This window comes from Babylonia areolata, chromosome 10 (assembly GCF_041734735.1).
Source record: "Babylonia areolata isolate BAREFJ2019XMU chromosome 10, ASM4173473v1, whole genome shotgun sequence".
Classification (NCBI taxonomy): domain Eukaryota; kingdom Metazoa; phylum Mollusca; class Gastropoda; order Neogastropoda; family Buccinidae; genus Babylonia; species Babylonia areolata.
Window position 1 is genome coordinate 13,686,386 of NC_134885.1, and position 26,405 is coordinate 13,712,790.

The window sequence follows — 26,405 nt, forward strand, 5'->3', positions numbered from 1 at the left end:
TTGTCGTAAAATATGCACATATAACCAATTCTAGAATATTTCATAGTATTTTCATATGCATACATTTAAACAGCTTTATTTCTTTAGAGTTGTCAGACTACGGAACTACAGTTTCAGCCATAAGGAGGTCGCGGCACATGCGCACGCAACAACACTTGCCGATTTTGCACTCGCCCCTCTTCAAGACAGAAAGTAGGCTGCACTGTTCAGTCTCCAAGCTGAGGGAGTCTTCACTGAGAAGGACACTTAACAAGTGAACATGGAGAAACTTTTTGAGTGAGTATGAAAAGAAACCTGCGTGAAGAGTGTATTTGGAACATATTAAGCAGTGAAGATATTAGAAGAACCGGTTAAAAATTTCCGGGTGCCGGTGTAGTCTGCTTCTCCCATTGTTCCTGTCACAGTTTAGAAGTGTTGGTTCTCTTCGAATGAACACTGTCATCCGAAGTGCTTTCATATTCAGCGAAGCGTTTCCTTTGTTGAAACGAGCGCACACATATCGCAGCAGTACGCCCAGATCTGTGTCTTTGTTTTGTGTAAGTTTTGAAAATGAAACATGGTTTTAAGTGGCAGACGAACCCCCACTGTAAAGTGTAAATTTATGATTCCAAGTCACGAGTTCCATTGTCCAAAGGTCAGATATCGTGGACCTGTGTAGGCTATCCATCGACAGGACATCCACGTCTTGGAGCACAACAAACACCACAAACTAGTTTTGGTGTGTGTGTGTGTGTGTGTGTGTGTTTCTTGAACATGAACTGGAATCAGACGTTTGAGGCCTGTGAAGGCTTGTTCATCGTTCAGTTGGATACAGTATACCAGCATGCGTGGCCTAATGATAGCATACTGGATCATAAATGCTTGGAGAGTTGGCCCAATGAGCGTCTAACCTAGTCTTGAAAGATGACATGGTTGGGGCAGTCACAACACTGTCTGGCAAACTGTTCCATTTATTAACAACTTGCTCTGTAAAGAAGGAACTGCGCACTTTCAGTCTGCAATGTGATTTATTTAACATTAAACTGTTACCTCTTCTGTCTCTGTTTACTGCAGGTGATAGTTTGGGATTTGTGGTCTTGTTTCAAAAGGAAAAAATCCTGGACGCTCCATTTCTTAAGTATTCCTTAATTTTTGGCAAAGCTGAGAACTTTTTATTTCTTCATATATATATATACACACACCTTGAAGTAATTGAAGATCTCATAAAAATGATAGATATGGGTAAACCAGTAGACATACTTTATTTAGACTTTAGAGACTTTAGAAAAGCATTTGACTCTGTACCACATCAAAGACTTTCATTAAAATTAGCTTCATATGGTATTACTGGAAACATACTGAACTGGACAAAAAACTTCTTGTCAGAAAGAACACAGGTAGTTAGAATTGGAGAAAGAATGTCAACAAATGAAAATGTTAGTGGTATACCACAAGGTAACATACTTGGCCCAGTGCTTCCTACAATATACATAAATGACCTTCCTGAAAGTATAGAAAGCAAATGCAAAATATTTGCAGATAATACTAAACTTTATGGCAATGCACAAAATAATACTACACTACAAAAGGACTTACATAAGTTACAGGACTGGACTGATAGACGGAATCTATATTTTAATGTATCAAAGTGTAAAATAATGCACATGGGAAGAAAAAAGCCAGAAAACAAATACCATATGATAATAGAAGACACCACACAGGACATTGAGAAATGTCAAAGTGAGAAAGACCTTGGCATAACTTTCGATAATAAACTATCATTTGACATACATACACATAATATAATAAATAAAGCCAACCAGATGATAGGAATAATTAAGAGAACATTTACCTATTTAGATAAAGATATATTTCTTAAACTGTATAAAGCATTGGTTAGATCACAAGTGGAATATGGTAATATTGTGTGGCACCCATACCTCAAGAGACAATCTATAGGTATAGAAAGGGTACAAAGAAGAGCAACTAAGTTATTAAAAGAATGCAAATCTGTGAGCTGTCAACATAGACTTATATACTTCAATCTGCATTCATTAAAGGGTAGAAGGCAAAGAGGGGATTTAACAGAAACAAATAAAATGTTATTGCTATAATGAAGTCAATGTGAGTAATATTTTTAGAATGTCAGATTATGAGAGTACAAGAAATTCAATGATGAAGATTTGTAAAGAGCACTGTAATACTAACCTAAGGAAAAATTCATTAGCTAATAGAATTGCACAAATATGGAATGCACTACCTATTGAAACTAAACTTGCACAAAATACTAATGTGTTCAAAAATCATCTTGACATGAACATCAATTTAAAAGAAAAATTTATTGACTTTGATGAGTGATTTACAGTACTTGTAAAAGAAAACATATGTATCCCACAAATAAAAGGAGACTGATATTGAAGGGGACATAAAAAAGGCCACGAGGCCTAGGCAGTCAAATGCCAGTCCCTACACTGCTGCTACTACTACTACTACTACAACTACAACTATACACACACACACACACACACACACACACACACACACACACACACACAATCTGTATGTATTATATTAATGTTCTGATTATGTTGTGTCATTATTTCACTTTAAAGCCATGCTTACAAAAAAAAGGGATTAAAGGTCTATTAATAAATGAAAAAAACATAAATTCTTTCTAAATGGCTTTTTTTTCACCCATTTGAGACTGAAATCTTTAGATGATGAAAAAATAGATCACACTGAAGAAGTAGTGTCAATGGCAGGTAATGGGAAGTGTGTGCATGTAAACACACACACACACACACACACATACACACACACACACACACACTCTCTCTCTCACACACACAGAGACTTTGCTGGTGTGTGGCTTCATGGCATCTATGAATACATATAATGATAGTTAAATGTCTGATGCTGGGATTGAGACGGAGCAAGCATATGTGTGATACTGGATAAGCCATTTGGGATGAGTAACACAAGGGTAGTGTCACTGAGATGGCACAGAATATATAGTAGTAGGATAGGAACAAAGCCAGCTAAAATATAGGGTCAGAAAAATGATTTGGTTTCCTGTTTCATATATGTATAATTGTCACTAATTAGTCATAATTTGTTTCATCTTTTTCGTTCTTGTAATTTTTACCACAGACACATTGATGAAAAACAAGAGTATTACGTGGACCGTTTGAGGGAAGCAGTGGCAGTCAAAAGTGTATCAGCATGGCCAGAAACCAGGCCGGAAATCCGCCGTATGGTGGAGTGGGTCAAAGAGGTAAACATGTTATAATTGTGCAATGTTAATTATATTTGTTTTGAGTTGAATAAATCTAAGCTCTGAGACCAGATAAAGATTATCAACACGCACACGTGCACACACACACACACACATGCACACACACACATTCACACACACAAACACACACACACACGCACACGCACACGCACACGCACACACACCCATGCACACAAAAACACACTACCTACAGAAATAGTGTGTGTGTGTGTGCATGCCTGAATAAGTGTTTGTTTATTCATATTCCTAAATATCAGATTTCAAATTGTGCTTGTTATCAAAAACCAGGACACAATGGGAGAACTTAGCATCAACAAAAACTAAGACACAATGAGAATTATAGTCAACTTGTTTTACTCATGAGAATTATAGTCTAACTTGTTCTATTCATTCTTACTTGTATGCAGTTTTCTGGTGTATTCAGTTTGTTTTCTGTAAATGTAATGACCCAGAGGCAATGTCAAGAGATTTATAGACTGACGAGATTAGTAGACTCTGACTAGATTAGTAGACTCTGATTAGTAGACTCTGACTAGATTAGTAGACTCTGACTAGATTCTTCTTTCATTCAGATAGTAAGGATCTTGTTAACCCGGAGAGCGCGATGAGCCACGATCGTGGCTTTCCCGGTAAAGTGCGATGGGCCACGATCGTGGTTCTGTTTACATAAGGTCCGACATCGTACGGCTATGCTCGGCAGCCTTCGTAAAACTGCCTCGTTCTGGTGTTACTGCCTCCCTGCTTGTGTTTGCACAAACTTTGACCGAGTTTATAAGTCCAGATCTTCGTATTTTTTGTAAACAATGAGTGACACTGAAGTTGAAAAAGCTCAGGAAATGAGTGACCTTGTCACCAGTGATGATTCATTTGCTGACAGGGATTCTGGTGAAAACGGCTTTGTTATTTTGACACTTGGGCATGCTGGCTTGCTTGTTGTTCATTCAGTTTTGTGTCTCCAGCCACAAAAACTGGGGGGTGGGTGATGGGGGTGGGGAGGGGTGGTAAAGTGGGTTAGGCATGGGTCTATTGTGATTTCTTGACCAAATCAAGCTAGAAAACTGGAAATTATTTTGATTTAAAGCATTCTTGCTGCTTTTGAAAGCAACATGAGCTAAAAGAAAACATTTATTTCTGTTTTTGCCTGTGATTGCATAAAGTATTGTAGATGTGCGCGTGCGTGGCGTCGGTGGGTGTGTCTCAAACAAATAATACAGTGCTTATAATTTCATTGTTTCAGTTATATTCATTTCATGATTCTGCAGCCAGAACATTTTCTGCACAGTTTAATGCCAATTTTGAGATTTTGACTCTATAAAAGATGTGAAAATACCTATAAACATTGTGGTTGACGTTTTTGGAAAACAAGTTTGCAAAATTTGTTGTTTATATCCTGTGGAATATCTCCAACTACTTACAAGGTACAGCCTTTTTCTTACTTTTATCTGATTCTTCATTCATTCTACTTTCCAAAAATGTATAGGTTTACCTATTTATTCTTACTGATAAGCATACAAATGCCCCAAATCAGAGCACAGGTAGCGGAGGCAAACTATCCCTTTGTTTTAAGCATGATTTCTGTAAGTATGTTTTATTATATCCAGCACTTTGAGGGTTAAGGGAACAAATGAGATGACAGACTTGTTAGTAATGTAACAACAATGAACAGGTCGCATGTGGGGAAAAATATGAAATCTTAAGAAAGTAACCCGAATGCCAGGTGCAAGGTCACCATACCATTGATTGCCTCACAGAAGGAATGATAGAAAAAGAGCATCTGTAAGTCTTACCTGAAAGGAAGAGCACAATCCATTTCTAATCAAACGAGTATTGGCATCATCTCCAGGTCATTAATGAATAGATTTCTTCTAAATGGAATAGGGTCTCTCTAGATTTGTGTAGCCACAGCAGCAAAACTACAGCAGTATGTTTGTGTGTGGATGTACATGTGTCATTGTGTGTATGTCATAGGTGCTGGTGTGTGTTTAGCAAGTGTGTGTGTATGTATGTTGTTGGGGCTGGTTGTGTGTGTGTGTGTGTGTGTGTGTGTGTGTTTGTGCGTGCGCACATGCTTATGTATGTGTGCTTGTGTGTGTATTGTTGGAGCTGGTCAATGTGTGCGTATATATGATTGTCCAGGGTGTTTGCAGGGTTTGATCTGAAATTCAAAAGCTTAGGACATATGTCCTTGCGCAGAAAAAAATCAATGGGACATTTTTTAAATTTATTGGACTTGTATATGTGCTCAGGGAAAATCAGTGTTTCATTTGTTTATTTTTTTTATGTATGCTTTCATTTGTGCAAAGAAAGATACACACAACTGAAACAAAAACAAAAAAACAAACAAACCAAAAACAAAAAAAATCCCCCCAAAACCCTACAATGTAGATTTTTACAGTATAATTTTGTAGAAATGAAATATCAAATACTCTTTTTTATAACATCTTTTAAATTAACTTAGAGTTAGATTTGAAACTTAAAGAGCCTGATTTTACTGGTTTGATCAACTGATTTGGACTGGACTTCACTGTTTTTACATGTGTGGTCCAGACAGCCATGTACAAGTGACTATTCGTTTTGTCCAGGTGTGTGATCATAGAGAAGTTTTGGTTTACTTGACTTGCACCTGACCAGAACGGTCAGAAATGGAAAGTCATGCCTGTTTTTCTGTTCCAAAATGAGGCGCGACAGCTTGACGTGTGTGTCAGCTGATAAGTGTGCACAGTATGCTGTCAGCTCTGTTCGGGGCACTGAAGTCTGTTTACTACTGGCTTGAGTGCAATGGTAAAGTCAGTGCATAATCAAGCAAAGTCTCCAGGTTGGGGAGTTCATCTTTATCTGACATAGCATCATTGAGCAAGCACTGGCTGAATGAAAACTACTTCCTTCTGTGGCAGCATGCTTTTGGAATGGACCATCAGAGTTAGTTCCCTTGGACTGAGTGCTCAAGTTGTCCAAACATGGTCAGTATGGGTGATAAGCTTTTAAGCTTGACATAACTTCAGCAGTGCTTATAAATCCGTAAAAGCAGTCATAATCATTGATGGCCTTGTCTGACTTGGCAAAAAATTATCATTATGACAAGTTGCCTATTTGATTGAAAATGTTTGTCATTTTCAAGAGCTATTGGTCCAGTGTCTGATATCCAATGTTCAGGTGAATCCCTGTATGTGTATGTATGGATTGTGGGAGCTATGTGAGAGTGAAGCTGCACAAATGCATGCATGTGCCCTGTTTGTTGGATCAGCCTGAATGTGTGTGTGTGTGTGTGTGTGTGTGTGTTGGATGTGCAAATATCTGTCTTGTTCCACAGTTGCTGGAGAAGGTGGGTGCAAAATGTTCTCTGGAAGAACTAGGTGAGCAGACGTTACCTGATGGTTCCAAACTGGAACTGCCCCCAGTTCTTACCGGCCAACTGGGCAGTGACCCCAAGAAAAAGACTCTGCTGGTGTATGGTCATCTGGATGTACAGCCAGCTGACAAGGTGTGTGTTTGGTGTGTGTGTGTGTGTGTTAACAAGTTTGGGTCTTGGGTCATTGTTAGTATTATAACTCAACGTTAGTCTGACATAGATTGGTGACTAACATGAAATCTGACAATATATAATGACTGTTGTACTGCCACTTATGCTGCTATGATAAGTACTACTAAATCTCAAGTGCATCTGCTTCATCAATACCAAATAAGATATTGAATTACAGTGACTGCTGCTGCTGCTGCTACTGCTGCCATTGCTACTACTACTGCCATGAAAATGATAGTGATAACAAAATGAACAATGATCTGAAGTAATTTTGCTGTACTAGTAACACTTCCGTGTTTTGAATATGACAATATTATGACAACAGTGAGATTCTCAGATGACTACAGTGCACCATGCAGAACTGCTGCTGTTCTTGCTATGAGTGCTACTGCTGTTTCTGCAACTGCTAGTATTGTTGGTGATGTTACTGCCACTGCTGCTGTTATTGTTGCAGTCACTGTTACTGCTGTTGCTGCTGCTACTTCTCCAGTTACTGTTACTACTGCAGCTACAGCTGTTGCCATATTTTGTGCAGAGTGATGGCTGGGACACGGAACCCTTTGAGTTAACGGAAGTGGATGGGAAGCTGTATGGACGAGGATCCACAGATGACAAGGTATTGTTTCAGTCAGTATCCATATATATGTATGGAGATATAGATATCTGTAGATACATACAGATAGGTAGGGATATACAGGGTTTCTACAGTTTCACTTTCAGTAACACTAATTGTGAAGTAGGTTTCACTGTTTGGACAAATCCATATTCATTACACCACATCTGCTAGAGACGCCTGACTGGCAGCATAACCCAATGCACTTAGTCAGGCCTTGAGTGCATGCCTATTGTGTACCTTTCAGAGTGGGTTTCTTCTTTACAATTTTTCCAGAGGACAGCCCTTTTTGTTGCCATGGGTTCTTTTTCATTGCACCAGGTGTGTGTACTGCACATGGGACCTCAGTCTATCATCTATATTTATGCATTTGTACATGCTTGTGTGTTCATATGCGACTTTGTGTTGGGGTCTTGGAAAATGTAATGCTGGATTTTGGGAAAAGTGTGGAGCTTTTGTTACCTCAGGCCTGTGGAAAGCCTAGATATAAAAAGATGAAATCTAGCCTTGCCGCTGCTGGCACTGTGCCACATTGAAAGGTGCCAGGGTAAGGCAGACAGCAGTTTGTCATAAGTAATGTAAAACTATTGAAGTTAAGTTAACATTCATTTGGTTATTTAATTAGATTTATTTCAAAATGCCATTGAATTTTGGCTATTCTGTTTTGAAATTTACATACATTTATAACAGAGTAGAAAACAACACACTTACATACTTAAACACACAAATCCTATGAATCCGTATTATTATTATTAAAAAAAAAAAAAAAAAATTGTGGTAATTTCTTTTTTCAGATCGCCCCCATGTTACCCCCCTCCCCCACCAAAAAAAATGTTGACTGTTTATTGGTATTATACAGAAAATTTTCCACATATCACAAGATGAATTTTGCTGACAGTGTTTTGACTGATTTTATGAAGGAAATGTGTGTGTGTGTGTGTGTGTGCATGCATGTGTGCGTGCGCACGCCTTATTCTCTTGACACATGCAGGTTGTTTGCCCCCCAGGGCCCAGTTCTGGACTGGATCAACGCTGTAGAGGCCATGCAGGAACTGAAAATGGACATTCCAGTCAATCTGAAGGTACTGTGCATCAGCACTTTACCTCTGTAACTATGAAGACCACATGATCTCTTTTGTGTGGCTCTGTTGCATAGGGGTGGTGGTGGTGTTTGGGGGATAGATAAGGGTGGTGGTGGTGGTTGGGGGATAGATAAGGGTGGTGGTGGTAGGGGGATAGATAAGGGTGGTGGTGGTGGTAGGGGGATAGATAAGGGTGGTGGTGGTGGTGGTAGGGGGATAGATAAGGGTGGTGGTGGTGGTTGGGGGATAGGTAAGGGTGGTGGTGGTGTTTTGGGGATAGATAAGGGTGGTGGTGGTGGTTGGGGGATAGATAAGGGTGGTGGTGGTGGTGGTTGGGAGATAGATAAGGGTGGTGGTGGTGGTGGTTGGGGGATAGATAAGGGTGGTGGTGGTGGTGGTTGGGGGATAGATAAGGGTGGTGGTGGTGGTGGTGGTGGTAGGGGGATAGATAAGGGTGGTGGTGGTGGTGGTAGGGGGATAGATAAGGGTGGTGGTGGTGGTGGTTGGGGGATAGATAAGGTGGTGGTGGTGGTGGTGGTGGTTGGGGGATAGATAAGGTGGTGGTTGGGGGATAGATAAGGGTGGTGGTGGTGGTAGGGGGATAGATAAGGGTGGTGGTGGTGGTAGGGGGATAGATAAGGGTGGTGGTGGTGTTTGGGGGATAGATAAGGGTGGTGGTGGTGGTAGGGGGATAGATAAGGGTGGTGGTGGTGGTTGGGGGATAGATAAGGGTGGTGGTGGTGGTAGGGGGATAGATAAGGGTGGTGGTGGTGGTGGTTGGGGGATAGATAAGGGGGGTGGGGAGGGGCTTGGAGTGAGTGACATGGGAGTACAGCCAGTGGAACTGTGCAGATGATGGTGCAGCAACCCCCCCCCCCCCCCCCCCCCCGCACCCTCACAAACGATAAGATCAGACATGAGAATGTTCCCCTCTTGGTCAGGAAATTTTGAGATCAGTCAGAATAAAGCTGTATCATGCATATCATTTCTGTTGAGAGAGTTCCCCAGCAGATGATTATGTAGTTTTTTCTCCTTTCATTTTGTAATAGTTATTCTTTTATTATATATTTTTTTCTTTTCATTGAACAGTTTTTGTTTGGTTTTTTGGGAGGGGGGGTTGCTTTTTTTGTCTTTCACCCTCATTTTCAAATTTGTGAGTGAATGCAAATATTCAAAATACAGAAATATTTTTCTGAACTTTCTTTCCCTTCAGTTTTTAGTTTTTGACAGACCCATACCAAGAAAGTGTACATTTTATTTATCTTTTTAAATTTTTGGTATTTCACTCACTAAGGCAAGTCAGCCACATTTGAGACAAGGCCTGCCAGTACTGATATTCAGTGAATATCAAAGTGTGTGAAAAATTGTTCATTTGGACAGTTCTGTGTTTTAGACCACATGAAACGGGCGCAATTGCCGAGTAGTTAAAGTGTTGGACTTTTAGTCTGAGGGTCCCGGGTTCGAATCTCAGTGACAGTGCCTGGTGGGTAAAGGGTGGAGATTTTTCTGATCTCCCAGGTCAACATATGTGCAGACCTGCTAATGCCTGAACCACCTTAGTGTGTATACGCAAGCAGAAGATCAAATATGCACGTTAATATCAGCATTCAGTGGACTATGGAACAAGAACATACCCAGGATCCACACCCCCGAAAGCGGAGTATGGCTGCCTACACGGCAGGGTAAAAACAGTCATACATGTAAAAGCCCACTCGTGTACATCCGATCACCTCGTAAACTGCAATGCCCTAAAAATTAGTTTTTGAAACATACTTCTGCAAGCATGTACAGTTGAAAGCTGAGTGTCTGTGCTAAGAGCTCAAAGCATTATTTGTATTCACGTTTGTCCACACATGGGCCACAGCATTTGTTCCCAGTCACTGAGTCACTGTGTCTGCACATGACTGCAGTTACATGGTCCACACCAGGCATATCAAGATGCTTAGCATGCATGAATGGATGATCATATTTCATGGCAATTCAGACAGTTGATCAGTGGATTTGTGGTGAATATCAAGATGCTTAGCATGCATGAATGGATGATCATATTTCATGACAATTCAGACAGTTGATCAGTGGATTTGTGGTGAAACCTGAAAGATGCACACACTTTGTGTTGGTCTGTGTTTATCCATGCTACTTGTTCAGTTTGCTTTGTGCTTTCTGGTCAGCTGGATACTTTCTCCCTTGTTTTTTTGTAACTGGTATTGTAATTATTTCCCCTTTGTTTGGTCAGTCAGTGATGGACAGTGTTTAGTTAGTTTTTGCTTTTGGTTGGTCAAGAAACTGTCCATTCACCAAGTGATTTTGGATTATCATTGATTTCCAGTTTTGATGTGTCATTTGGTATATGCATTCTTACATGCGTTTGTATGCTTGTGTATGTATAAGATCATGTGTGTGTGTGTGTGTGTGTGTGTGTGTGTGTGTTTCAGTTCGTCTTCGAAGGTATGGAAGAGAGTGGCTCGGAGGGGCTGGATGATTTGATCTTCAGATTGAAGGACAGCTTTCTGAAGGTCTGTACCTGGCAGTTGAGTGTCTGTACAGTCTGTGTCTCTGTCAGATCTGTACCTGGCAGTGTTGAGTGTCTGTACAGTCCATGTTCATGTCTCTGTCAGGTCTGTACCTGGCAGTGTTGAGTGTCTGTACAGTCCATGTTCATGTCTCTGTCAGATCTGTACCTGGCAGTGTTGAGTGTCTGTACAGTCCATGTTCATGTCTCTGTCAGGTCTGTACCTGGCAGTGTTGAGTGTCTGTACAGTCCATGTTCATGTCTCTGTCAGATCTGTACCTGGCAGTGTTGAGTGTCTGTACAGTCCATGTATATGTCTCTGTCAGATCTGTACCTGGCAGTGTTGAGTGTCTGTACCTGGCAGTGTTGAGTGTCTGTACAGTCTGTGTCTCTGTCAGATCTGTACCTGGCAGTGTTGAGTGTCTGTACAGTCTGTGTCTCTGTCAGATCTGTACCTGGCAGTGTTGAGTGTCTGTACAGTCCATGTCTATGTCTCTGTCAGATCTGTACCTGGCAGTGTTGAGTGTCTGTACCTGGCAGTGTTGAGTGTCTGTACAGTCTGTGTCTCTGTCAGATCTGTACCTGGCAGTGTTGAGTGTCTGTACAGTCCATGTCTATGTCTCTGTCAGATCTGTACCTGGCAGTGTTGAGTGTCTGTACAGTCCATGTTCATGTCTCTGTCAGGTCTGTACCTGGCAGTGTTGAGTGTCTGTACCTGGCAGTGTTGAGTGTCTGTACAGTCCATGTCTATGTCTCTGTCAGATCTGTACCTGGCAGTGTTGAGTGTCTGTACAGTCCATGTTCATGTCTCTGTCAGGTCTGTACCTGGCAGTGTTGAGTGTCTGTACCTGGCAGTGTTGAGTGTCTGTACAGTCCATGTTCATGTCTCTGTCAGATCTGTACCTGGCAGTGTTGAGTGTCTGTACAGTCCATGTTCATGTCTCTGTCAGATCTGTACCTGGCAGTGTTGAGTGTCTGTACCTGGCAGTGTTGAGTGTCTGTACCTGGCAGTGTTGAGTGTCTGTACAGTCTGTCTCTGTCAGATCTGTACCTGGCAGTGTTGAGTGTCTGTACAGTCCATGTTCATGTCTCTGTCAGGTCTGTACCTGGCAGTGTTGAGTGTCTGTACCTGGCAGTGTTGAGTGTCTGTACAGTCCATGTTCATGTCTCTGTCAGGTCTGTACCTGGCAGTGTTGAGTGTCTGTACCTGGCAGTGTTGAGTGTCTGTACAGTCCATGTTCATGTCTCTGTCAGATCTGTACCTGGCAGTGTTGAGTGTCTGTACAGTCCATGTCCATGTCTCTGTCAGATCTGTACCTGGCAGTGTTGAGTGTCTGTACCTGGCAGTGTTGAGTGTCTGTACAGTCCATGTCCATGTCTCTGTCAGGTCTGTACCTGGCAGTGTTGAGTGTCTGTACAGTCCATGTTCATGTCTCTGTCAGGTCTGTACCTGGCAGTGTTGAGTGTCTGTACAGTCCATGTCTCTGTCAGGTCTGTACCTGGCAGTGTTGAGTGTCTGTACCTGGCAGTGTTGAGTGTCTGTACAGTCTGTGTCTCTGTCAGATCTGTACCTGGCAGTGTTGAGTGTCTGTACAGTCCATGTCCATGTCTCTGTCAGGTCTGTACCTGGCAGTGTTGAGTGTCTGTACAGTCTGTGTCTCTGTCAGATCTGTACCTGGCAGTGTTGAGTGTCTGTACAGTCCATGTTCATGTCTCTGTCAGGTCTGTACCTGGCAGTGTTGAGTGTCTGTACAGTCCATGTTCATGTCTCTGTCAGGTCTGTACCTGGCAGTGTTGAGTGTCTGTACAGTCCATGTCCATGTCTCTGTCAGGTCTGTACCTGGCAGTGTTGAGTGTCTGTACAGTCCATGTTCATGTCTCTGTCAGGTCTGTACCTGGCAGTGTTGAGTGTCTGTACAGTCCATGTTCATGTCTCTGTCAGATCTGTACCTGGCAGTGTTGAGTGTCTGTACAGTCCATGTTCATGTCTCTGTCAGATGGGGCAAAGGGAAAGGAGGTGGCCAGAGATAGTGGAGTAGGACTTGTTGAGTTCAAATGTAAAGTTTATATTTGACATTTAGTATATTATATTGTGCTTTGTTGCTGTTTTCTTTCCTTTGATTTTTCATTTCAGAATTAATCTCTGTGAATCTGTATTGTTAGGGCTTTATTATTGGTTTTTTGTTTTGTTTTTTTGTTTGTTTGTCATTTTAGAAGTAGTTTGAAATACTAACATTTTGGATGGTCAACAGAAGAGGGTGGTGGTGGTGGTGTTGTTTTTTTTTTTTACCAGGAAAGTTTTACTTTGATATGAATAGATTGAATATAGACCTTATTCTGTATTCTGCTTCACATGTGATTGAAGGCTTCTGTCATTCTGAGCATGAGGAACTGCCTTTTATTTTTATATATGGCCTTGTGTGGTCAGCTGGCGCTATACGCTACAATGATAAATAGATGAGTGGATTTATTGTGGTCATGGATGTTTCATCTGTTGTTAATCATTTCTTGGTTTAAACAGTATTTTATTTGAAAATATTACAACACAAACCCATGAACTGGACAGGACAACAATAAAATTGTGCACTAAGTCCTGTCCCAATGTACGTAGACAAGTTCTAAAGAAGCCCTGTCCTAATGTACGTAGACAAGTGCTAAAGAAGTCCTGTCCTAATGTTCTTACACAAGTTCTAAAGAAGTCCTGTTCCAATGTACTTATACAAGTTCTAAAGAAGTCCTGTTCCAATGTACTTACACAAGTTCTAAAGAAGTCCTGTCCTAATGTTCTTACACAAGTTCTAAAGAAGTCCTGTTCCAATGTACTTACACAAGTTCTAAAGAAGTCCTGTCCTAATGTTCTTACACAAGTTCTAAAGAAGTCCTGTTCCAATGTACTTACACAAGTTCTAAAGAAGTCCTGTCCTAATGTATTTACCAGTACACAAGTTCTAAAGAAGTCCTGTCCTAATGTACGTATGCAAGTGCTGAAGAAGTCCTGTCCTAATCTATTTACCAGTACACAAGTTCTAAAGAAGTCCTGTCCTAATGTACGTATACAAGTGCTGAAGAAGTCCTGTCCTAATGTATTTACCAGTACACAAGTTCTAAAGAAGTCCTGTCCTAATGTACGTATACAAGTGCTGAAGAAGTCCTGTCCTAATGTATTTACCAGTACACAAGTTCTAAAGAAGTCCTGTCCTAATGTACTTACACAAGTGCTAAAGAAGTCCTGTCCTAATGTTCTTACACAAGTGCTAAAGAAGTCCTGTCCTAATGTTCTTACACAAGTGCTAAAGAAGTCCTGTCCAAATGTATTTACCAGTACACAAGTGCTAAAGAAGTCCTGTCCTAATGTTCTTACACAAGTGCTAAAGAAGTCCTGTCCTAATGTACTTAGACAAGTGCTAAAGAAGTCCTGTCCTAATGTTCTTACACAAATGCTAAAGAAGTCCTGTCCTAATGTATTTACCAGTACACAAGTGCTAAAGAAGTCCTGTCCTAATGTTCTTACACAAGTGCTAAAGAAGTCCTGTCCTAATGTATTTACCAGTACACAAGTTCTAAAGAAGTCCTGTCCTAACGTATTTATACAAGTGCTAAAGAAGCCCTGTCCTAATGTACTTACACAAGTGCTAAAGAAGTCCTGTCCTAATGTACTTACACAAGTGCTAAAGAAGTCCTGTCCTAATGTACTTACACAAGTGCTATACATGTGACAGATGTCTCTACAGGCAGAAATTTAAACATCTAATCATCTTTGATGAGTCATTTCTTTTTGCTGTGGTCCTTTTTCTTTAACAGTGTGGTTTTGTGGCCACAGGGGACGGACTACGTGTGCATCTCTGACAACTACTGGCTGGGGAAGAAAAAACCCTGCATCACTTACGGCCTCAGGTTTGTCCTGCTGAATGGTTTGACTGGGAAAGGTTTTGAGTTTGAATCCACTTTGGGTTGGTTTGGGTTTTTTTTTTACTTTGTGAAAGACACAGTAATATTCACAAGTATAGTGTATGCATTCGCTTAGTTTCTCACTCACTCTCTCACACACATACATATGCAAAACATACACACAAAACATTATCAGTGGTGTTTTGTAACCATTTACATCACTGTTTCAAATGATCAATGGGCTGAAAAATGTAATGAATCTTGATAGTGTTTTTGCTACATACAATTGAGCAAGCCAGTTTTATGTGTGTTTATAATAATGTGTTATGTGTATGCATAAATGAATGTGAGTGTGTATGTGTGTGTGTGAGTGTGATTATGTTTATAGGTGTACCTATACATACATATTTTGAGTGGGTGTATGCCCATGTGCACACTTCTGTAGCTGTGTGTGAACTGTCTGATACTTGGCTGTGTGCACCAGAATCACTATGTTTTGCCAACGTTAGATATGAGAATATTAGTGATTTTGACATGTTTTTCTCATCACTTTTGTGCCACAGTGTCAGTAATGTGTATGATTCAGTTTTCCCTGTTGACAGAGGCATCTGCTACTTCTTCATTGAGGTGGAGTGTGCCAGCATGGATCTCCACTCGGGTCTCTATGGAGGAACAGTGTAAGTTGATCAGTGTGCGAGTGAGTGAGTTATTTGTGTTGAATGTCAACCACCCCCTCATGTGATGTGATTCAGAGGAATAACCCATCCCAGGACAGTTGGGTTGTACAAGCTATATTAGCAGTGCTAAACTGGTTTAGTCATTCAAATTCTGCTCTAATTCTGCTGTAGATGTAGGATTTTTTTAAATTTTTTTTTTTTTTACTGCTAAGCAGACTTTGTGCTGCTATGATGATCACTTGTGTGACCCAGCCTGTGCAGTAAGGGGACAGGACCTAACACTACCTGGACACTGCAGGAATGACAGTACATGGAGGTGATCAGTGAGAAAGTTCATTTCTACTTAGAGTTTAGAAGTCAACTCAGAGTTGTTTTTACTGTGGCATGGTGTGCAGTCATGTGAGCTGTGCTGGCATTTCAGTTCTGTGAGTTCGTAGAACAGAAGAAGCAGGTATGTGAGACAGTAGGTACATTGTACATGACTGTATTAATTAGGGAACACAGAACAGATAGCCCTACCATAATGTAAAGAGCTGTGTAATTTCCTGGGCAGAAATACAAATAGTTGTACAAAATATCAGGCATACTATAGGTAGATGTATGTGGCGAACTAAATCAACCAAGATTTCTTTCTTTAGCTGATGCTCAGAAAGAATTTAAGCGTAAATTCGAAGAAGACATTGATGAACATTTATAGGATGATTTGATCGAAAATAAAGCGAGCAATCAAGAGTGTGGCCAAGATACGACTGTCAGTGAGTGATGCCAGCTGAACAAACCTTAGCAGACGACATAAAGTGACCAAATTATTAGCAGGACACAGTGTGAGTGATTTTCTTGGCACTCAGGCAACGCAGTCTGATGAGAACCGGATAAAGTGACTGTGTGAGAGGGGTGAAGAGGAGGGGGGGGTGCAGACTGAGGGGGCGTGGCCTCTCATCCACATTATCACTTGGAGAAGTCACAGTGCATTTTGTATCTATCTCTTTTTAATTTTTTTTATGTTGTGGTTGTTCTAATATGATTTTGTGTGTGCAGATGTCCATTTGTCCAGAAAATACGATATTTTAGTGCAAATTACCTGACTAATGTTTGTAATGAACAAATTGAAAATGTGACAAAAACAAAACACTGATTTCAAAACAACAGCATGTCACTAAAAATATATAAAATGGGAAGACATCATGTGTTTTGTATTCTTTATTTATTTCAGAAAATATATACTTATATGGGTCTTTCTCCAATAACAAAGAGCACAGAATTTTTGGAAAATTTATACCTGTTTTTTTGTGAAAAAAACCCTGGCAAATAGATTTCACTTAAATCTTATTTTCCTGGCAGCGAAAGGGTTAATCTGATGTTTGTGTTCCAGTCATAAAACGATGACAGACATCATTGTTGTGATGTTTATGTTCCAGTCATGAAGCGATGACAGACGTCATTGTTCTGATGTTTATGTTGCAGTCATGAAGAGATGACAGACGTCATTGTCCTGATGTTTATGTTGCAGTCATGAAGCCATGACAGACGTCATTGTCCTGATGTTTATGTTGCAGTCATGAAGCCATGACAGACGTCATTGTCCTGATGTTTATGTTGCAGTCATGAAGCGATGACAGACGTCATTGTCCTGATGTTTATGTTGCAGTCATGAAGCCATGACAGACATTGTCCTGATGTTCATGTTGCAGTCATGAAGCGATGACAGACGTCATTAATCTGATGTCCTCCTTAGTGGACGTGAAGGGAAACATCCAGGTACCAGGGGTGTGCGACTCTGTCAAGCCTCTCACACCAGAAGAGGAAGCTCTGTATGGCCCCATCGACTTTGACCCCGTGAGTTGAGGTGGTTTTTTGACTCACTTGTGTAAACAAAGTGAGTATGTTTTAACCCGGTGTTCGGTTGTCTGTGTGTGTGTCTGTGTGTCCGTGGAAAACTTTAACATTGGCATTTTCTCTGCAAATACTTTGTCAGTTGACACCAAATTTGGCATAAAAATAGGAAAAATTCAGTTCTTTCCAGTCATCTTGTTTAAAACAGTATTGCACCTCTGGGATGGGCACAAAAAATAAAAAAAAGAAGCCTAATTATATGCAAACTGCATTTACTGTTATATTTATATTTTTTGTATTCTCTAAACTTGGCACTTTGACCTCTTATTCTGACACAACAACAAGAGGAGTCATTATTATCATTTTTTGTTCAAACAGGAACTTCTTTTTGCTAAGCATGGAATTTTTAAAAAAGGGAAATTACTCTGTAATTAATGCTAGGGGACTTAATTTATCATAAGTGAGTCGTGAAGGCCTTGCCTCTCTTGTTTTTCATGTGGGGGTGCGTGGGTTGGAGAGAAGGGGCGGGTTTGTTTCATTTGAGAAGGCTTCATTGTTCAGTGTGTTGCTGCGTCATATTCAACACAGACTCCACATCCGTAAAAATCACACTTGTGACTGACGAGAGCAATATTGTCCTTATATTGATGTGGGTCACTCTGTGAGCAACCTGATGGAATTGTGTGCAGCTGACCCTTTTCAGTGTCACAGTTTTCGCCCCTTGTTACATTCTTCTTCACTTTTAACTGTGTTCTGAACTGTGATGTAGGATACATTCTTCTTCACTTTTAACTGTGTTCTGAACTGTGATGTAGGATACATTCTTCTTCACTTCTGTGTTCTGAACTGTGATGTAGGATACATTCTTCTTCACTTTTAACTGTGTTCTGAACTGTGATGTAGGATACATTCTTCTTCACTTTTAACTGTGTGTTCTGAACTGTGATGTAGGATACATTCTTCTTCACTTTTAACTGTGTTCTGAACTGTGATGTAGGATACATTCTTCTTCACTTTTAACTCTTCACTTTTAACTGTGTGTTCTGAACTGTGATGTAGGATACATTCTTCTTCACTTTTAACTGTGTGTTCTGAACTGTGATGTAGGATACATTCTTCTTCACTTTTAACTGTGTTCTGAACTGTGATGTAGGATACATTCTTCTTCACTTTTAACTGTGTTCTGAACTGTGATGTAGGATACATTCTTCTTCACTTTTAACTGTGTGTTCTGAACTGTGATGTAGGATACATTCTTCTTCACTTTTGACTGTGTTCTGAACTGTGATGTAGGATACATTCTTCTTCACTTTTAACTGTGATGTAGGATCAGTGTGTGAAGTGTGGGTGCAAGAGTTTTTAGACTTATCTGAAAATCCAGGAGGAGTTGGAAAGTAGGAACTTTGCATAATTTTATTTGTATTGTTATAATTGTGGATTTTTTTTGATTTTTTTTTTTAATAGTTATTTCAGATTGTATAATTATAGTTTTACTTACAATTATGGTTGTATGTTGGCTATTCCAGACTGTATAGTTATAGTATATAACTGTGGTTGTATGTTGACTATTCCAGACTGTATAGCTATACTATAGCATGTAACTGTGGTTGTATTTCAGACTGAAATAGAAAAAGAGAATCTCATCTGTGGAACTGTCAAATTTGAAAAAAATATATCAGTATATTTGTTTCTTTGGTGACATTTAAAAAATAAGCCTACTTCAGAGGATGCATGTTTATCAGTATTTGTGAGAAAGAAACAGGCTTTGAAAAGTTTAATTTGATATTCCCTCAGTCTCTTTCCTTGTAAAACTTTTTCCTTTTTGTCAATGTGCAGCCGTTATATCACTGCTTTTTTCCCATTTTTTCATTGTAGAGGGAAAGGGGAGATCTAAGTTGTCTAATTTTGATTCCTTAGGCATTGATATTTCTGTATACTCAGCAGAAAAGAGAATAATAATAGGCGTTAATTGGTTTATTTTGAAATATTTTCCAAATATCAGTATGTGACCTGGTGATAGCTGCCCTATCAAGAAAAAAAATCTCAAGAGAATTATTTGTCATTTGTGTTTTTGTTCAAGTCCTATATCAGCAGATCTGTTCAAAAAGAAAGAAAGATTGAAAAGAAAGGTTCTGTCCATTTCAGGAAGATTATCGTGCGGACATTGGCGCCAAGAAACTGATCCATGACCAGAAGGAGAAAGTTCTGATGCACAGGTGGCGCTACCCCTCCCTTTCTCTGCACGGTTCGTTAACACTTTGTGTTGCTTGTGTTTTTACTTTTTATTTGATTAAAAAAATGTTATTTTCAGTTCCTCCTTTCCAAGTTAAGATATTGTTGTGCGTGTGGAGATGTTTTTTACTCATTAATGTCAGAACATAGAATCTCTGTAATTCTTTGGGACTTTGGGGTGGAGTGGGTGGTTAGAGTGGAAATGCTTTGTCTGATGTGGATGGGGTGGGGTTGGGGTTGAATGGAAATGCTTTATCTAATGTGGAAAATCACATGATTTGATGAAAGTTATTTTTATGAAGATGACAGAGAGGCCCTGAACCAGGGTGCATGGGCGCGGATGACTACCTCCAGTTCATGGCTTGATGAACTGTCTCTACAGGAGTGCGTGGGCACTGACGAGTGTAGTGTTGTATAGATGACAAAATAACAAATGTGCAAGTTAGCTGTTTACTGCCTTTACTCTGGCAAAATGATCACAGACAGTATCCAGGATCAAGTGATGATTCAGTTTGTACAGAAAATTCAGGGACAGGCCATGTCTTGAATGACTGCAGAAATGGAAAAACAAAATAATCTGAGATTTATTGATGCAGATTGTGCAAGGTGTACAAAGCACCCGATTTATACACAGTCAAACAGAACTCAGAGAACAGGCCATTCTGTGATTACCTAAAAGCAGTGAGCAATGTCATAGTTTTAACCATCACTGTACGCCGTCTGTAAACTTCTTTTTAGTACATAATGGATGTCCACACACCCATAGTTTTTTCACATTGCTCTGTGTATATGAGTCTGTGCATGTGTGTGTAAGCCAGTATGTGCATGCTTGCATATGTGAGAGAAAGCAGGCATGTGTATGCACACACTCATGCTTGAGTGATGATAACAAGAATAACTTGTGGAAACATCAGCAGTTGAAATCTACCAAATCATACAGTTTGTAAGTCAGTTGAATTTGTACCTATACTAGTATACAGAATCAAGATTCCATGTATGCACACATGGAAGAAAAATAAGACTTCAAGCATACCTGTGGCAGTGACTGGAACTAACTGGTAAAGGCACTCTGTCAAAATGCACATCAGTGTCACGACACTGGAGTCGGAACAAGTATCAAACACACATGCAGGAAACCTGAAACATGTGGCGGTGTTGATAAACGAGTCAAATGACAGTGAAATTCCCATATACATTATGTGCATCTCACAGACACATGTATAAATATATTCACATTCGCACATGCGTGTGACATATATATGTTAGTTTGTCTGACAAACAAAGCATCACTCAGTGGAATCACATGTGCATTCACACAAACGGGCACACACTCTCTCTCTCTCTCTCTCTCATACTCAAATTAACGCACATGCACACGCATATGCACACGCACACTACATCAATCCCACAAACAAATCAGGCACATGCTACACTCGCAGCATAGCTCCCACAATCCACACACAAAGGCACACCCTACATTTAGAACAAAACCGAAACAAGTCAAAAGCTTTTCCATTAGAAGTAGATCTTGGAAATGAAAAATACTGATACACTGAGAGAGAGAGCGCAATGTCAAAAATTGGTAGAAATGGTGGAAGGAGAGAATTGGCTCCAACATTCCCGTTCACGGTGAAGATGAATTCCCAGCCCCTGTGCTGTTGAACTATTTTTAACTCATTCCGCCCCACAGCTACATGCCCTCTACAACTCCCCTGGACCAGCACTCCCTCCATGAGACCACTGCAGAAAAAACAGACTGGTTCACTAAAACGGCGAAAATCAATGGAAAATTGTTGATTTATTCGGTCGAACAAAGCTTCATTTTCCTGCTTCCGGAATCCATAAACAGTTCAGTTTAGAATGCCACCTGTACCAAGCAAGAATAAAGGAAAATTAGAATAGTGTGTTGGTAAGAGAACACCAGTACCTGGTCCAGAGGGGAAGTAATCATGGTATGAGTCGACTGGTACCTGGAGCAGAATGAGTCAAGGTGTGTGTGTTCCCCTGCAGGCATCGAGGGGGCGTTCAGCGGCAGCGGCTGCAAGACGGTGATCCCGCGCAAGGTGATCGGCAAGTTCTCCATCCGCCTGGTGCCGGACCAGGAGCCCGCGGTGATCGCCAAACACGTGAAGGACTACCTGGAGAAACAGCACAAGGAGAGCGGCAGTCCCAACAGCGTGAAGTGAGACCCGACTGTTTTGATTCCTCATTATGTTGATAATTAGGCTGTTTTTGATTCCTCGTTATGTTGATAATTAGGCTGTAAAACTATCAGCAAAGTCCCAACAGCATGAAGTGAGACCTGACTGTTTTGATACCTAGTTACGTTGATGATTAGGCTGTAAAACTATCAGCAAAATGATGATATACATTCAGCAAAATGATGATATACATTCACTATCAGCAAAATGATGATATACATTCACTATCTGCAAAATGATGATATACATTCAGCAAAATGATGATATACATTCACTATCAGCAAAATGATGATATACATTCACTATCAGCAAAATGATGAAAAACATGCAATATCAGCAAAATGATGATATACATTCACTGTGTGAAGGGTGTCAATGGGCCATGGAGGACGTCCATGGATGAGTGACTACAATCACCCCAACTATGTGGCTGGCCAAAAAGCCATTAAAACTGGTAGGTACTATGACCGTTACCTGTAATATTTGCTATAAAAAAAAATCCCAAAACAGGTAGGTGAAATGATCATTACCTGTAGTATTTGCTGTGCTTCATTGACAATGCAGTTACAGTTTGACCATTATGTTGACCAGTGCAGTGACCATTGATAATTTAGTGCTTTGTAGCTGATTGAATCAACCAGGTGTTATTTGATTCTTCTTCACAACAGAGATAAGGAAGATGAATGAGTCACTCAGAATGGTGAGTTTTCTCCCCTACTTTTCTCGATAGCCCTTTTGTTAGGAGGTTGGTATGAAGGAAGAATCTTGGAAAAAAGTTATTCCAAACTAGGTAATGAACTTTTCAAAAACTGGTAAATAACACCCAGCTTTAGTTGTTGATCAAGTTTAAAGCTCTTTGTTTTAGCAGTTGCAAAGTACTCGGGTAGGATTTCATTTTGGACATGGAAAAAAAAGGCTGTCAGTCGCTCACGGAACATTTCTTTCAGTTGCTTTGGACAGTGGAGACACCAGTGATAAAGTTGTAAGCTTACTGTGGTGCTGTACTGTAGATTTAAAAGACCTTTAAGTGTTGGGTTCTTGATTTGGAATGGGTGGAGTGGGGTGGTGGCATAGAGTTATGGATAGAGGTCAAGGCTTGATCCGCAAATTGGAATTATGTGAAGGTCGAGCATCTTTTATTGAAATATATGGATCAGTTCGCATGCACTGACACTTCATGAAACTGAAAAGATTGCCAAAATCTTTGTAAATAATGAACATTTAATCAAATGCTGATGGTCTCTCATCAGGGAAAAAAAGAACAAAATTGATATAATAGCAGTTCATCAGATATTCTCTGTACTTACTGCATGGCATAAACTGTAAAGATATTGATAGTAACTTGTGACCACCACCTTTGAATTGTCACATAAACCGTATTTTTGCCAGTGTTTGGAGTGGAGCCCGATATGACCCGTGAAGGGGGGAGCATCCCAGTGACCTTGACCTTCCAGGAGGCGACTGGCAAGAATGTCATACTTCTGCCCATTGGCTCCAGTGACGATGGTGCTCACTCCCAGAATGAAAAGATCAACCGCACCAACTACATCAATGGAGTAAGCCATAAAATTTCTTGGGGTGGAATTTATTTCTGGGGAATGTATTTATTGTGAGGGGAGGGGGGAGGTGTAGGAAAGTAGTGGGGGTTGGGGGGAGATGTGCGGTGGGGGCATGTCTAGTTATTTTGAGTTTTGCATGTCTTGTGCTTGTCAGTTGGTTTTTGTTCTGGCAGGGATTTTGTGCATTTTATGTTTGGTTAAAATTAGTGTGCATAAATATATACATATTATATACATACATGTTCAGTCATATGTCTGAGCATAAGATGATTAAGATTACATGTTTACCTGCTTGGATTTTATTGACTCGATCCTCTTTGTGCCCTGTTGCAAATACGACCACCTCCAGAGTCCTCCACACCTATCTGTCTTGTGCTGTTTTAGACAGCTTCTGCCAGGTGTTGCCTGTCTCCATACTCTTTATTGACTGTAACACACTTCTTCTTACTGTTGATGTGAGGGGACTTACATCTTTATTCACCCTGTTTATGTGTGCTTCTGTATGTGCTTGTTCTTGCTGGCATGTGTTGGAATATGTTTAAATTACAAATACAGGTATGCGGAAAACAGTGCTACATGTCCATGTGTGTTTTGCAGATCAAGGTTCTTGCTGCCTACATGGAAGAGATCTCCAAGGCCAAGGATGACCAGCACAAGGTTCTGTGATCTGTTCACACAGGACAGTCAGCATTCCTGCAGCTGCATTAAGTTTTATAGCAGCATTTTTTTTTGTTTTTGGTATTAGCCTTTTTTAAGATCCATATATCTTCGTCTGTTACTTTATTGTGAGTTTCTTTTTTTATGTGGGAGGAAGGTTGGGAAACTGGGTGAAAATGAATACATACGGAAAGTATGTGTTGAAATACTTCTGTGCCTTGAAAAAGACTATTGAAATGGTACAGTGAATGAGAAGTCATGTTCTGACAGACACACACACACACACACACACTCTCACTCACTTTTAGCAGCAAAGAAATGGTAATATTGCTTTTAATTACACATACTTAACCGTGACCCACTAGTGCAGACTCCGGCAGGGGTCTGACATTCCTGTCCTGTGCAAACTACAATCCGCCTATGCGGAGAAAACTAAAGTAGCTACGGCTGATAACCTCACGGAAGTAGGTAACTTCCCCTTTGCCCCCCTAACTAGTGCCCTCTTTTTACGGCAGCCATCTCAAGTATGTTACTTAAACTTAATTTTAGGAAGAAAATTTCCTTTTTCTGTGCTTTGTGTAATCGTTTTATCAGATACTTTATTCTTTTAACATTTATGCTTCATATGGTCTGCATTGTCAAACATGATATGCAGTTGTTACATCAAACAAGGCTTTCCCAGTTTGGAGTGTAAGATTTAATTTTGTTATTGTCATTACTAAAATGTTTTGTTATTGTCATTATTAAAATGGACAGGTATATGATTTGATGCTTTCTGAACAAATGTTTTGTGGATAGATTTCTGTTATTGTTCCAGATTACATTTTCTAGTCTATTCATTTATTTTTTTTCCATTGTATCTGTGCAATTTTATTTGATTAGCTTAACATCTTAGCATTATGTCAGCATTGATTTTTTTTTGACATTTGTGAATCAGCATTAAGTGGGTTTTGGGTGTGGGTGGGCACAGTTAGTTGGATTTTAATTTTGACCATGATGATTAATAACCGTCCACTGCAGTACCACTTTCCAAATGGATCATGCTTTCATTAGCTCAATTAAACTATTAAAATACAGATTCTCAGGATGGAAGTTTTTATTTTTGTTCTTCTAAACATATGCTTTACATATTAAATAGTACTGAAACTATGCAGAAAAACAAACAAAAAACCCCCAGGTTTAATTAAAGTTGAATTGCCCTGTTACCAATATTAAATGGTTAGCCTTCTGCATGTGTAACACTGATGCCACAATACTTTTTTTTCAATGTCAAATAAAAAATTGACCAGGCAACTTTAACCCCTTCTCTGCTAGTATGTTTTGCTTTTGCCTATACTGAGAAAATTTTCAGAAGAACAAGAAAAACACGCCAATGATTTTAATTTGCTTATATTTCAAAAAGTACTGAAGATAAGTGCATAAAAGTATATATCAAATGAAAGAAAAATGAACCAAGATTTTGTTTTTAATACTCACATGTTCAAATAATGAGTCAATCTGACACAAAAATTCCATAAAATGCAATAAAAAAAAAATTTGGTCTGTCATTCCATCATGTAGGTGCTACAACAACAACCAGGTTATGAACAAGCCTCTCTTGTGACTGTTGTGATCAACCACACACACTGTCAAAGGTTGTGCAACAGTGTCCAGGTTCATAAGTCTCCAACACAGTCCACACAAAGAATTAAAAGGGTGTACTCACCCAGCATCTATTGCCAGTAAAAACGCTGTGTGTGGTACTTGCAGAAACAGTCTTCAAGACACAGTGCGGTTTGTGGGGCAGTCTGGGCAGTAGAACCTCACATCCTTTCTTTGCCCTTTCTTCCAGCAGACTGCACCTCCTTTGTAGCCGGGCCTTCTGTGGGGTATGTGGGATGACATCAATGAAGTGTCTACACAGACGAACAGCGTGGCCATCTTTAGCAGCGTCTGGGTCTTGGTCACCAAAAATCATGGCACTAATTACATCTTTCTGGAAGTCCAGGAATGTACTGCTGTTGCCTGCTTTTTTTGTTGAGGATGTGTGCATTCAGCATGGCAATTTGTAGAAAATGTACACACATGTACCACTTCTGGGTTTTCTTTGTGGCATCGTAGGGCTGCAGTTGTTGGTCATGATGGTCCATGGCACCCACGTTTTTGTTGTAATCCAGAATTGCTGGAGGCTTATTTACTGCCCTTTGGTCTTGCTGCTGCTGGTCTTTGGCTGCAGGTTTGTGGCAAGTTGTCAACTCCAGATGGTCCAGGACGAACATCATGATCATCACCATGCTGCATACCTGAAACACATTGCATAAAAGACTGTTGTGTTTTTTTTTTTACCATTTTATTTCTGATTGTTTTCAGAAGCTGAA

General features: G+C 40.1%; 1 protein-coding gene across 1 annotated transcript; it reads left to right on the forward strand.

The window, feature by feature from the left end:
* The first annotated feature begins 136 nt into the window (after positions 1–136).
* On the forward strand, positions 137–25,125 carry LOC143286804 (cytosolic non-specific dipeptidase-like). The gene is made up of 14 exons (XM_076594600.1): positions 137–276; positions 3,130–3,253; positions 6,585–6,755; positions 7,330–7,410; positions 8,415–8,489; positions 10,925–11,005; positions 14,822–14,895; positions 15,492–15,566; positions 17,258–17,402; positions 19,545–19,644; positions 21,642–21,813; positions 22,201–22,286; positions 23,222–23,388; positions 23,989–25,125. The coding sequence occupies exons 1-14, from the start codon at positions 260–262 to the stop codon at positions 24,055–24,057; spliced, it is 1,437 nt and encodes a 478-aa protein (XP_076450715.1). The 5' UTR covers positions 137–259; the 3' UTR covers positions 24,058–25,125.
* Positions 25,126–26,405: the final 1,280 nt, after the last annotated feature.